Source organism: Diabrotica virgifera, chromosome 2, assembly GCF_917563875.1.
Source record: "Diabrotica virgifera virgifera chromosome 2, PGI_DIABVI_V3a".
Lineage (NCBI taxonomy): Eukaryota > Metazoa > Arthropoda > Insecta > Coleoptera > Chrysomelidae > Diabrotica > Diabrotica virgifera.
In genome coordinates, this window is record NC_065444.1 from 248,692,338 (window position 1) to 248,705,329 (window position 12,992).

General features: G+C 32.5%; 1 protein-coding gene and 1 long non-coding RNA gene across 5 annotated transcripts in view; one reads left to right on the plus strand and one right to left on the minus strand.

Annotated features, from left to right (window-relative positions):
- Positions 1-9,853, minus strand: part of LOC126880525 (uncharacterized) — a 77,344-nt gene extending 67,491 nt beyond the window's left edge. Inside the window, exon 1 of the long non-coding RNA XR_007696625.1 lies at positions 9,709-9,853. This is a non-coding gene — a long non-coding RNA (uncharacterized LOC126880525). The remainder of the gene's footprint in view (positions 1-9,708) is intronic.
- The window catches only part of LOC114327300 (ER lumen protein-retaining receptor), a 129,128-nt gene that overhangs the window by 80,617 nt on the left and 35,519 nt on the right, over positions 1-12,992 (plus strand). For 3 of the 4 annotated variants that reach the window (XM_050644435.1, XM_050644434.1, XM_050644433.1), the window contains one exon: positions 9,663-10,746. The exons of the other annotated variant lie outside the window; for it this stretch is intronic. In XM_050644435.1, the coding sequence (XP_050500392.1) occupies positions 9,663-10,067 (405 nt within the window). In that variant the 3' untranslated portion in view covers positions 10,068-10,746. Of the gene's footprint in view, positions 1-9,662; positions 10,747-12,992 lie in introns of those variants that run through there. 4 annotated transcript variants of the gene reach the window in all.

A 12,992-nucleotide genomic window follows, 5' to 3' on the forward strand; every position in this document is an offset into this window, starting at 1 on the left:
TTCAAATCAACGGAAAACTGAAACTTATGCTTTTTTCAGTACAAATATCTTCGAGATTATGGAAAAACCTTTAAAATGACGTATTACAAAAGTTTGATATACTCGTTTATTGTTAATATAATTGCGAAAAAAGATCGGAATTGCAAAAAAAATATTTTCTCAAGAACTGTTGTAAAAATTAGTGTACAGCTTTGAAATTTTTGTCAAATGATGGTTCTTTGGTGCTTAATATGACATGTGATAATGATTTCAAAGCGATTCATTCAGTTGTTTAAATTTTATTCAAATTGTTTATCCCAGAGAGCATTATTTTTGCAATAACATAAGTCAGAAAAAAATGACCTTAAAACCATTCCACAGATGTCAAATAAAAGAGCAAAAAAAATACATTTTTAACATGGTTTAAAAAATGCATTTATTAGTAATAAATAATTATGCAAAAGTATCGTCAATTTTTCTTTATAAACTTTTTGAATAACTTTTTCCAAATAATTAACTTTTTTGTCCTGTTTTAAGTGCACAACTACCAAGTAATGTTATCTATATCATAATTGATAAAAAATTGTAATAAATATGTATAATTTCTTATATAACAAAAAAAGAATGTGTGTGTACTTTGTACGCACGTAAGAAGTTATACTTCTATTATATGATTTAAACGAAATTAATATACTTTTTATTTATATTTTGTTTAAATATTAAACTAATTTATACTTACTACTTCTCAAACATTTTTATTAGAACAGTGCCAAAAATTAAAATAATAAAAGAATAAAACACACACAAACACATTAAACAAGCCACAAATAATGTCTGAACATTAATTGTCGAAAATTTTTTTAACTAAATACGTATTTTCTGAAAATACAATTAAATAATAAATATACTTACAATCATAAAATGTATTAAAAAAAAAAAAACAAAAAAGAAAGTTTCTATTGAGACTCGAACCAGCGCTGATAAGAGCGGTTGGTATTGGAATTCATTCGCCTTCTCCGCTTAGCCACGGACACATACCAAATTTCATAACAAAATTCGCACTTTTAGATTTTTCATTATTTTTAGTCAGGACCCTAAAATTCGTTGTCCCGAGACGCACCCAACCACCCAACGGAGCTGAGAAGGTACTCTGCCTCCCTTGGTATATCTCCGGGCAGCGTGTGATGGCGCCGTTGATGCCACTGTTAAGCGTCGTTTAAACACAACGATAAGTCACAGCAACTAGTTGTGATGACAAGTTGAAACACTGTTTAGACGCTGCGATTCAATGCGATACCACCTTCAACCCAACTCCAACTTTGATAAGTTGTGCGATGCACCGTTTACACACAATGATAAGTTGCAACAACTCGATTGACCTTAATAAGTTGTTTGATTTGTCGCTGTGTTTAAACGACCCTTTAGGAGACCGGGTCTCCTTAAACGCCTGCTGCGCTGCACGGAGCATTAGCAACGGAGAATGCTGGGCTTCTCGGCTCCGTTCGTGCATCTCGGGATAACCCAGGGTCCTGCCTACAATAATATGTAATAAAACTGAGACGCGATCATGCGTTCTAATGCTAATGCTCCGTACGTATGGATAATTAGTGATAATATGGAATTTACACGTTGTATAATAGTGAGAGTAATTGTTGTTTTCGCGATTCATGATAAACAAAACAGTATAGAGTGTGTAAAAAATTTATGGGGAGGCTGAGCCTCCCTTGCCTCCTCTGACGAGCCGCCACTGTCGCTGAGCCCATTAATATTTAATCTGATAATGGATGAAATCATAAAGAAAGTTAAAAAAAGAAAAGGATACAGAATGGGAGAAAAGGAAAGACGACGCCATAATAACAGCAGAAAATGAAGATGACCTACAAAGATTAATTAAAGAACAAATACCTCACAACGGAAAAGAAAACCAGGATGTATAAATCAACAATAAGACCGATAATGACGTAAACAGCAGAAACAAAAGCAGATACGGCGAAACCACAAAGACTGTTGGAAACAGCAGAAATGAAAATCTTGCGAAAAATAACAAACCAAAATATAAAAGACAGAGTGAGAAGTGAGGAAATACGAGCGAGGTATGGTATAGAAGAAATAAACATGTGGGCCAAAAGAAGAAAAATAAAATGGAATCAACACATAGAAAGAATGCCAGAAAATAGAATAGTATCTAAGAATAGCAAGAGACAAATAGCCAAATAGAAGATCATTGGGACGACTGAGGAAAAGATGGTCAGACAATGTCAATTGAGGCTAAAACCGAAGTAAAACAGGCATTGAGCCTATTTATCAAGTAGGAAGAAGAAGAAGATATCTAGCATTATGAGTGTATGACCAAAGTTTTGCTGTGATTGTTTCATCCCTAATCTATCTTTTGTCTTTTGTAAGGATGTGTTAACGTTTTGAAATTTGTTTGAGTATTTCTGCCAAATTATCTCTCTCATATGCGTGTTGTTTTGCTTCGGATAATGGCTAACTATTTTAACTGTCGCCTTTAACTATTTTCAGTTCTATTTTCTATGTCTTCGCTTCTTCTAGTTATATGGTACATGGTACTGCCAACATACGTTATTTGTTGCAATCTGTCGGTGTACGTTTGTTGTGTTGTTGACATAGAGTAGTGTACAAGCAAAGGCACATAACTGACATTGAAAAAACAGTTTCCTATGTTCATTGTGCATTCTATAATCTGAACCTAGTGTTGAATGATGCCGTTGCTGGTTGGTGTTGTTTTTTTTACGATATAATTAAGAGATTGTATGTTTTTTTAGTCCAAGTATTAAATGCTGGGATTTACTATTATGACTTTGGATTCATCGCGTTTGCCAACACGAAAAGGTTGTGTGAAAACCGGTTGTTATCCAGACATGATCTGTTATGGCTTTGCGTCGAGCTTTCTGACAAGTAAAACAAGTAAATCGTTAACGAAAATTTCATTGCTGTCAAAAAACTATGAAAAATTAAAAGCTAATGCATTATTAGAGCATATGAATAGTTTTGAATTTGCCGTTCACATTACTATTCAACCTAAAATACTTAACTTTATTCATCTAACATCAAAACTTTTGCAATCTGAAAAAGCAGAGTTAACGGTCCTTCAAATTTTTTTGAAAAAACTCGTGGATAATCTTCGAGAACTGAGAAATTCGTTTTCCGAAATTTTAGCAGAAGCAACAGGAGTAGCAGAATAGTGGGGATTTTACCGGAATTTAAACATAAATGAATAAAACTTTTGAAATGAGTGACTTTAACCTGAATTTCTGCATACTCTAACCCAAAATATATATGAAAAATGTATGTGCATTGATGTAAACGTACTCAGAATCAAAAATATGTTAAGATAGATTTTTTGTTTTAAGTTATAGTATGCAGATATTATGTTTAAAGTCTCTCCTGTAAAATTTTCTGTGTAATGAGATACGAGGTTTTCACACTAAGCTAGTGTTATAGCAAAAAAAGTATTGAATGTTTTCAATGCAAATCTAGATATAATATTGCAACAACTTACTAATAGGTTTGTCGGATTAAGAGACATGAAGATGAAGGTGTAATAGTTTAATAGGTTATCATGTCTATTCCCAAAAATCTCTTAACACTAACTGACGAAGAGGCAGGCCAAATATGTATTGTCATTTACACATATTTTAGTAATTATATTGTTATTAGTTGTCGTTATATTTATATTACGGGGGCCCACAAAAATTGTCGTGGGGGCCCCCAATCTTCAGCTACGCCAATGTCGAAAGCTTTCGAGTAGTCGACGAAGCACGAATATATGTTTCTAGAATAAAGATCTATATATAGAATATATGTTTCTAGATTTTTCTATAATTTGTCTGAATATGTAATATGTTCCCGTGTGCTTTCTCCAGGGACAAATCCGTATTGTTTTTGGGTTCGTAGTTAATAATTATAATAAGATGACCTTGATTCGCGTAGACATTAGAGTTGAAGTATGGTAGTTATGATAGTCACCAGCAGATCAAGAAGGGAGAATTGTAAGAAACCAAATAGATTATGTATTGATTAGACAAAGATACAAGAACGCAATTATATCTTCAAAAACCTATCCAGGTGCCGACATAGGATCAGATCACAACCCAGTAGTGACCAAAATTAGGCTCAAAATGAAAATAATAAAACGCAGAACAACAGATGTAAAAATCGATACAAGTAAACTAAGAAATCCACTCATAAAACAACGCCTGACAGATGAAATTAATAACCGTTTAATGAATGTTAAAGAACAAATCCAGCAAAATACTGAAACAGAGACAAAATGGTTATTAATAAAGACAGAAATAGATAAATGTCAAAAAGAAATTCTTACACCAACCAGATACAAAAAGAAACAATGGATGACGGAGGAAATCTTAGATTTAATGGAAGAAAGACGTCAGCATAAAAACAAAGATAATCAGATGTACAAAAATGTGGATAAACAAATAAAATCCAAAATTAAACAGGCTAAAGAACAGTGGTTAAAAGAACAATGCGCAGAAATAGAAGAACACCAGAAAAGACATGATAATTTTAACACACAAAAGAAAACCGGGAATACTAAAAGATACAGATGGGAAACTTCTGTTGAGTACTAACGAAAAATTAAAGAGATGGACAGAATACATAAATGAATTGTTCAAAGACAATAGAACAGAGCAGATGGAAGTCGAAGTAGAAGATGATACAGTTTTGAAGATATTAAAAGAAGAAATTAAATCGGCATTAAAAAACAGCAAAAATGGTAAAGCAGTAGGTCCAGACCAAATCCCAGTAGAAAGCTTAAAATGTATAAATGATGAAACCTTAGACATTATCGTAGACTTGTTTAACACAGTGTACAAAACAGGAAACATACCAAAACAATGGTTACTCTCAACCTTTTGTGCTATCTCTAAAAATAAAAACGCTAAAGATTGCAGTGAATACAGAACAATATCATTAATAAGTCACATTCTCAAATTATTCTTGAAAATAATACATGGTCGTATAAACAAAAAACTAGAAGAAGGAATAGATGATAGTCAGTTTGGGTTCAGAAACGGACTAGGAACCAGAGAGGCGTTATTTGCTTTTAATGTGTTAGCTCAAAGATGCATGGACATGAATGTGGATGTGCATGTTTGTTACGTTGATTTTGAGAAGGCTTTTGACAAAGTAAGACATGAAAAATTAGTCCAAATTCTAAAGACAAAAAACATAGACAAAAGGGACTTACGAATAATAACAAACCTTTACTGGAATCAAAGAGCACAAATTGTAATAGATAACGAACCCAGTCCAGAAATTGAACTCAGGAGAGGAGTTCGGCAGGGATGTATTATGTCTCCATTACTCTTTAATGCATATAGTGAAGCCATTTTTGAAGAAGCATTGCTATCTCAAAGTGAAGGAATAATAATTAACGGAAGATCTATTAACAACATAAGATATGCAGATGACACCGTGATTATAGCAAGCTCTGCTGAACAACTACAACTACTACTGAACAAAACAAACAATTTCTGTAAAGAATATGGACTAAAAATGAATATAAAAAAGACCAAATACATGATAATAACTAAGAAAACAAACATACAAACAAGCATACATTTGGGAAATGTACCGATAGAAAGGGTTGATAAATACAAATACCTAGGAACCTGGATTTCAGAGAAAAATGATCAAACAACAGAAATAAGGACCAGGATAGAAATAGCAAGAAATGCGTTTGTAAAAATGAAAACAGTTCTCTGCAACAAAGACCTTAGCTTAGAACTGAGAGCAAGAGCTTTGAGATGCTACGTGTTCTCGATACTACAATATGGACTTGAAAGCTGGACATTAAAGCAAGAACACATAAATAAGCTACAGTCATTTGAAATGTGGTGTTACAGAAGAATGCTTAGAATAGCATGGACACAGAGGAAAACGAACACGGAAGTACTGCGAGAAATGGGTAAAGAATGCGAAATAATAAACACAATAAAAATAAGAAAGTTACAATATCTGGGACACGTAATGAGGGGACCGCGATATGAAATGCTAAGACTGATAATACAGGGAAAGATAAGAGGCGGAAGGAGTATAGGAAAAAGGAGAGTGTCATGGTTAAAGAATTTAAGGGACTGGTTTAGATGCAGTTCTATAGAACTCTTTAGAGCAGCGGTGGATAGAGTAAAGATAGTGATGATGATATCCAACCTCCGACTAGGAGACGGCACTTGAAGAAGAAGAAGAAGTTATGATAGTCAGTTGGTGAAACTTTCTTGTAAATGGGTATGCAGTTACATCAATAACCTGGCCATTTTTCTGTGTTTCAGATTTCGTTACATAGTTTGAACATTATTTCAATAATTTCTGTCTTTCATTTCCTTAAGTTCCTCGTGATTTCGTCTTCCCCTTTAGATTCTCTGGTTTTCAATTTCTTTATTACAGTTTCTATTTTGGATTATACCATATGTGGTCTTTTTCGTCATTAATTTCTTCTGGATTCACGTCTTGATGTTGGTCACTATAAAACAGTCTTTCATAATATTGTTTCAATTAACTTCATTTGAAGGCTTTCTCTAGCCAGTCAGTACCACCAATATACACTTGTTTGGCTGTATCTGACGGTAACCGGTGAATTGTACGAATTCAATTTTTCGAAAATCAATTGCTCGAAATCAAAATTGCTCGAAATACAAATTGCTCGAAAAAAAAAAATTACATTTCTAAAATATTTATTCACAACAATACAAAATATAGACATAAGAAAGTTTCTTGAAATAGGACAAATTATGTGATATTCCACGTATATAATCGTATATTAATTTATGCTGAAAAAGTATTTATTACAAAATCTAAAAATATCTTTGAACTTTTAAAATAATAATACTCCATTAAAATGTTATATTTTTAAGCCATACCGTGCATTTGTTAGAGGAGTCAATTTTATTTCTTTAATGTGTAGGGGGATCAGTAGAAGCTTAAGTTTAGGTTTTTGGGGTCGCCACCCTTGTCCCCCGGCCGCCATCTTGGAAATGGGCTGCAAAGGGATTTCGCGCTATATCTCGTAAACTGTCAACCCTATGGAAAATCAAATTAAACATAAAATGTAGCAAATTAAATTTTCTACAATTTTGTTTCTATTAATTTTTATTGTCAAGTGACCAACAAAAAGATATAAACAAAAATATGTAAAAATTTTTAACAACTTTCCTTTTGCAGGTTATAACTTTTTTCAGTTCATTTTAAAATAAAATAACACTATAGCAATTTTGTATAGGGTTTTTTAGCGAACAATTTCTACTATAAAGTTGTTTAATTCTATTTATTTATATAGGTTTTACAGCGCTCCAAACTTGACCAGATTCTCGAATGCTCATAGGGATACAATAAAAACAAAAGTTAGGCTTACTTTTCTATCTATATATATTTTTTATTCGTACAATTTATTATGATTTTAACATTCCTATGCCATTATTAATCTGTTTTTGACCTTTTTCCTCACTATAAAACTTATAACCCTAAGCATAATATATAGAAAAGGCACAAGAACTTGTTTGAGGACAAATTCACCGGTTCGGAAGAAGAATGACGCAACCGCAAAATACAAAATTCTTAAGTAGAGCAAAAAACGATTTTTGATATCAAAATCATAAAGTATGATCAAAATTAGCCATTCACCACAACGTGGCCAGGATCTTGAAATTTAAGCGTTTTTTGGGGTGTGCCGCTTGTCTATGAAGTAACATAACTTTTTTCCTATTGTATATTTTGACTTAAAATTTTCCAAAAAACTTCTTCATGAAATATATTTTATTGTTGTGTTGGTTAAAATTATAAACTACAAAATTTGTCACTTAACTTTAGTAAATATGAAACTAACGAAATATGATGACAAAATGTTTAAAAATTAACAACTCCTTTTTATATAGGTTTAAACATTCTGGACAAATTTCATTGTTATCTACATACTTCAGAGATGACACAGTAAAATTTTCAAAAGGAAATATTTACAGCGACCAAAGATACATCGGTAAATTTGAAAAATCATCAAAATTGATTTTTGGATTTTTTGTATAAAATTTGTATATTTTGTATAAAATATAAAACTTCATATTCGGATTCAGTGACCTCGAAAACATAAAAATAGACCAAAATTGGTCATTCACCTCAAATTTGATTGTCGTGGTCGGCATAACCGTTGATGCCGCTCGTCTAATATATGGATAGAAAAATATTATTTTTGTTGTATTCCTATATTATGAGAATTCGAGAATCTGGTCAAGTTTGGAGCGCTGTAAAACCTAGATAATAATTAAATTAAACAATTTAATAGTGAAAATTGTTCATTGAAAAATCCTCTACAAAATCGTTATGATGTTATTTTATTGTGAAATGAACGGAAAAAAGGTATAACCTCCAAAAGGAAACTTCTTTAAAATTTTCTCTTATTTTTGTTTATATCTTTTTGAAGATATTCTTCTTTAGCGGCGAATCGATTGAGGGTAAAATTGTACATAAATCTGCGCGCCTGCGCACACTGACAGTATGTAGTTCTGACAGTATGTAGTTCACTGCTAATCTTTCAAGATATGTATGTATGTATCTGTAACCGTGCAAATAAGTCATTAAAAGAATATATTAGTGTTTTTAGGAAATGTATTATTTATTATAATTCTTGTGTTTTTGGATTTGTGTTTCTCTGTAGTAAAATAATAAAATATTATGTAAGCATAACATTTTTACACTATATGTCGCCGTGTTGTGTAATTTTATCCGAAACTTACATGTCAATCCCTAGGGCCTCGCTGGACTAGTGGGTAATGCTTTAGCCCTGAGATTGGAATGACGCGGGTTCAATTCCTGGGCGATTCATATTTTTTTATTTTTGGTTGTTTTAATAAAAATTTTTTGAAAGTGGTAGATAAGAAAGTTAGTTTGATTTTAAAATAAAATACAAATAACCTTTTAAGTATATTTACTTCGTTTAAATTACCTATTATATAATAGAAGAATATCTTCTGACGTGCCTACAAAGTACACACACATTCTTTTTTTTTGTTAGTCACTTGACGATAAAAAGTAATAGACATAAAATTGTAGAAAATTTAATTTGCTATATTCTATGTCTCATTAAATTTTCTGTAGGACTGCTAGTTTAAGAGATACAGCGCGAAAGCCTTTTGGACCCCTTTTTCCAATATGGCGGCCGGGGGACAAGGGTGACAACCGCAAAAACTTGAAATTAAGCTTCTAGTGAACCCCCCTACAAATTAAAAAATAAAATTAACTCCTCTAAGAAATGCAATACTAAATGTAACATTTCAATGGACTATAAGAAAAATAACGGTTGTGATTTTATCTCATTATAATTAGTAATTATAATAGTTTCCATGTATTATGGAAATATTAAAATCATTAAATACTCATTAACATGCTTTCCCATTACCAATGTTTCTTTATTGGGTATGTATTTTTATTATTTTGCATTATTTTGAATAAATATTTTAGATACTTATATAATTCTCATTTTTATTCGAGCAATTTTTATTTCCAGCAATTTTCATGTCGAGCAATTGATTTTCGAGCTGATTTCGAACAATTTCATTCGAGCAGTTCACCTAAACCATATCTGACGTATGGGAAAGAAATATGTGGGAAAATTTCATTTCAACTTTAAATTATTTTTTATTTTTTAGATACTATCTGCTTTTGGCGAATACCTAGAATCTGTGGCCTTTATACCTCAGCTATATATGATCTGGAACAGCAAAACAACTACCAAAGAGATGAAAGTATATGTCTACTTTTTATTCTTGTATAAGTTACTGAACATATTACCAATAATTTACATATACTGGGTCATGCTTGATTACAATATAAGATATTCAGTAGTTGTGATGTTAAATTTCTTAATATTGTTCATTGCTGTATTAACTGTACGCTCTAAAAAAATAATACTACCCAGCCAAGACGAAAAGATAGATACAAAAGCTCAAAATATCTTCATCGTCACTTCTGGAATAGCACCATCCATTACTGCTACCAAACCTGAGGCTGTTCCTGATGCTAAAAATGAAGTTAATAAGCCATCGTTGGTATAATAGCCTTATAAATTACAAATACAAAAATAACTTAAATAAACTATTGTTTATGCACGTTTGTACTTATAGGTCTGGATCCCGCATAAGAAAAAAAAGTTGATTAATAGCAAGCTGAAAATTTCTTTGAATATATGGTGGAACAGTTTAAAAACTTGAACGTCAGACTACGAAAACGTCAGATGTATTTTGTCGGACACAACTTCCAATTGATTTGTTGCCCTTTCATGAAACTCTCATGCAAAAATCAGACTGTTGTTTATCACCAACTGGGCATTTTAATGAGTGGCACACGAAGAACATGTCAAATGAAAGGAATCATGTTGGTTAACGCAGTAACCAATCAATTGTAAGTTCTGTCGGACAAAATACTTTTGACGTTTTCGTAGTCTGACGTTCCAAATTTTTAACCTGTTCCACAATTAAAACTTCCCCCGTTCCAGTGTTCCCATATATCAAAGTTTGTCCGACTAGACACCCTTAAGCTATTTAGTTAGCTATTTAGTTATTATTCAACTTTTTTTTGGTACGCGGGATCCAGATCTATTACATACTGAATAAAAGTAAAAAAGTGCAAATGCTGACCTATGTTAGATTTAAGATTCATGTATACAATCAAATTATTTGATATATATTATATTTGTTATCGAAATATATAAAAAAATTCTTTAAAAAATAAAAATTCACAATCTTTTAAAATAATACCCATATTGTTACATCCTGAAAATACAACCAGAGGTGGTAGTGCTATCATAATAAAAGAAACTATCTACTATCATTGTTGTGAAAACAACAGTTATTTACATTAATTTGCTTTTATAAAAAATATCTCTCTGTAAATCTGTTGGGACAATCTGTATTGTGTTTAAAATATTTAATTCTCTGAAAAACTTGAGTGTAGCATTGTGTGTTTCATAAAATAGACATATGGCTGCATTTTTATCGTTTCGGGGTAAGCAGGTCATTTTGCCAAAGAAGTGTAACATGTGTGTGGCCCTTTTCAGGGCGAATAGTGGAAAACTATCAAAGATAATAATGCAGAGATTTGAATAGAATTTCAGTAGTCTCTTTCTGCTCTCAGAGATGAACACTTTGTTCGCTTGTGCGTCTCTTTTCGCCGTAAAAAACTCTCTCCGCAATAATTAATAGATTAAAAAGACTCTTACGTTCTCTCGTTCGCAATTAAGACTATAATTTATCGTTAAGCCGCTTATTTGTTAAACTCGTTGGTTTTTTGTTAATAAATGTTTTGTTCGCTGAATACCTGTATTTCTCGCTAAAACACAACCCTTACTGTCGTATTAATTAGTAACTTTAAAACCAAACCAAATTAAATATTCGAACCAGTTCTACTAATAGTTCACTGTTTTGTACAATCGAAGGACAATTACATTACTTTGGGGACATGCGTATGGTCCAAAAATATTTACGTATATCCAATTAGGCAAAAGGTAAAATTAAACCCCTTTTGCCACGGTGGGGTGAGATTCAATAAAAACTCACACCATTTGATGGTCTACATCGACCCGGATTTTTGTTTGGTTTTCGCGTTTGTGCCGCTTTTTCGGACATTTTTGTGTGTAATACCTCTACAAGACTTGTTAGTTCGCGTCGCGATAAACTCTAAGTAAAAGGAAGTGAAGTTATTGTGTGTGGTTAGTAGCTGCCGCCTGTTGCTTTATCAATTGGATTAATTTGGTGAGCTTTTTCCATTTTTTAAAACTTTTATTGCTGATCCAAGGTAAACTCTGCTCAAAGAAAGACATTTTACGGTCAAAAACACTTTTGTAGACATTTAACGTAGACGCTGTATCTGTCTGTGAAACTTAGACTCTTATTCTCTCGCCGCGCTTGTTAATTGACAAAAAACTCTCCAGTGTAATTTAGATTTTGCCGCGTATCGATAGACTCTCTCTCGCCGTGTGTTCAATCGAATTCGGGATAGAAATGGAAGACCTCAAGAAAAAAAGGACGCCTTTAAAGGCTAAAATTACAAGAATTGAAAACTGGCTCTCACAAAAGGCTAGTACGGAAAAGGATGCGCTACAATTTCAATTTCGGCAAACAGAATTAAAAACCTGTTTTTTAAAATATGAAGAAATAATGGATCAGATAGACGAGATTGATGAAGCCGGTACTGAAGCAGAAGACAGGGTAACAACTGAGCAAAAATATTTCTCTATTCTCGCGGGCCTACAGCGTAAGATGGACGAGTTATTGTTGGGCCCCCTTCCTCTCAGATCAAATAGCACTCAGTCAATTGTGGCCACTGCTAAGGTTAGGCTTCCGGAGATCACCATGCAAACGTTCTGTGGGTCATTCTCTGAGTTCAACTCGTTCTACCAGCTCTTCGAGACGCTAATAGTGAACAATGAAGAACTAAATAATGTGCAACGATTTATTTACCTTAAATCGTTCCTGCGAAATGAACCCCTCCAGTTGATCGACAACATCGAAGTTATCGACGAAAATTTCGATATAGCTGTAAAAACTCTCAAAGATCGTTACGAAAACAAATCGCGAGTGATTAGCTTACACATTCAAAAATTGTTAAAGGCTCCATCTCTAGTTAAAAGTAATTCAAAGGCATTACGCGAATTTTTAACTCTAGCTCAGCAGACGCTGCTCGCTTTGAAAAATATGTCCGTACCAATTGAGCATTGGGATTTACTATTAATTGAAATATTTTTACAAAAATTAGATTTTGCTACACATAGGGCCTTTGAATATGATATTGGGACAAAGACCTTACCTACCCTTTCACAGTTTTTTAAATTTCTCGAGAAAAAGTGTGATATTCAGGAAAAATTAAATGTTTCAAATCATGATAAAAAGGTTAATAACAGGTCTCAATCAAAAACATCTTTCTTCTCATCAGTTGACCAACCATCACACTCTTTCTCTGATAATAATTGTACTTTTTGTAGA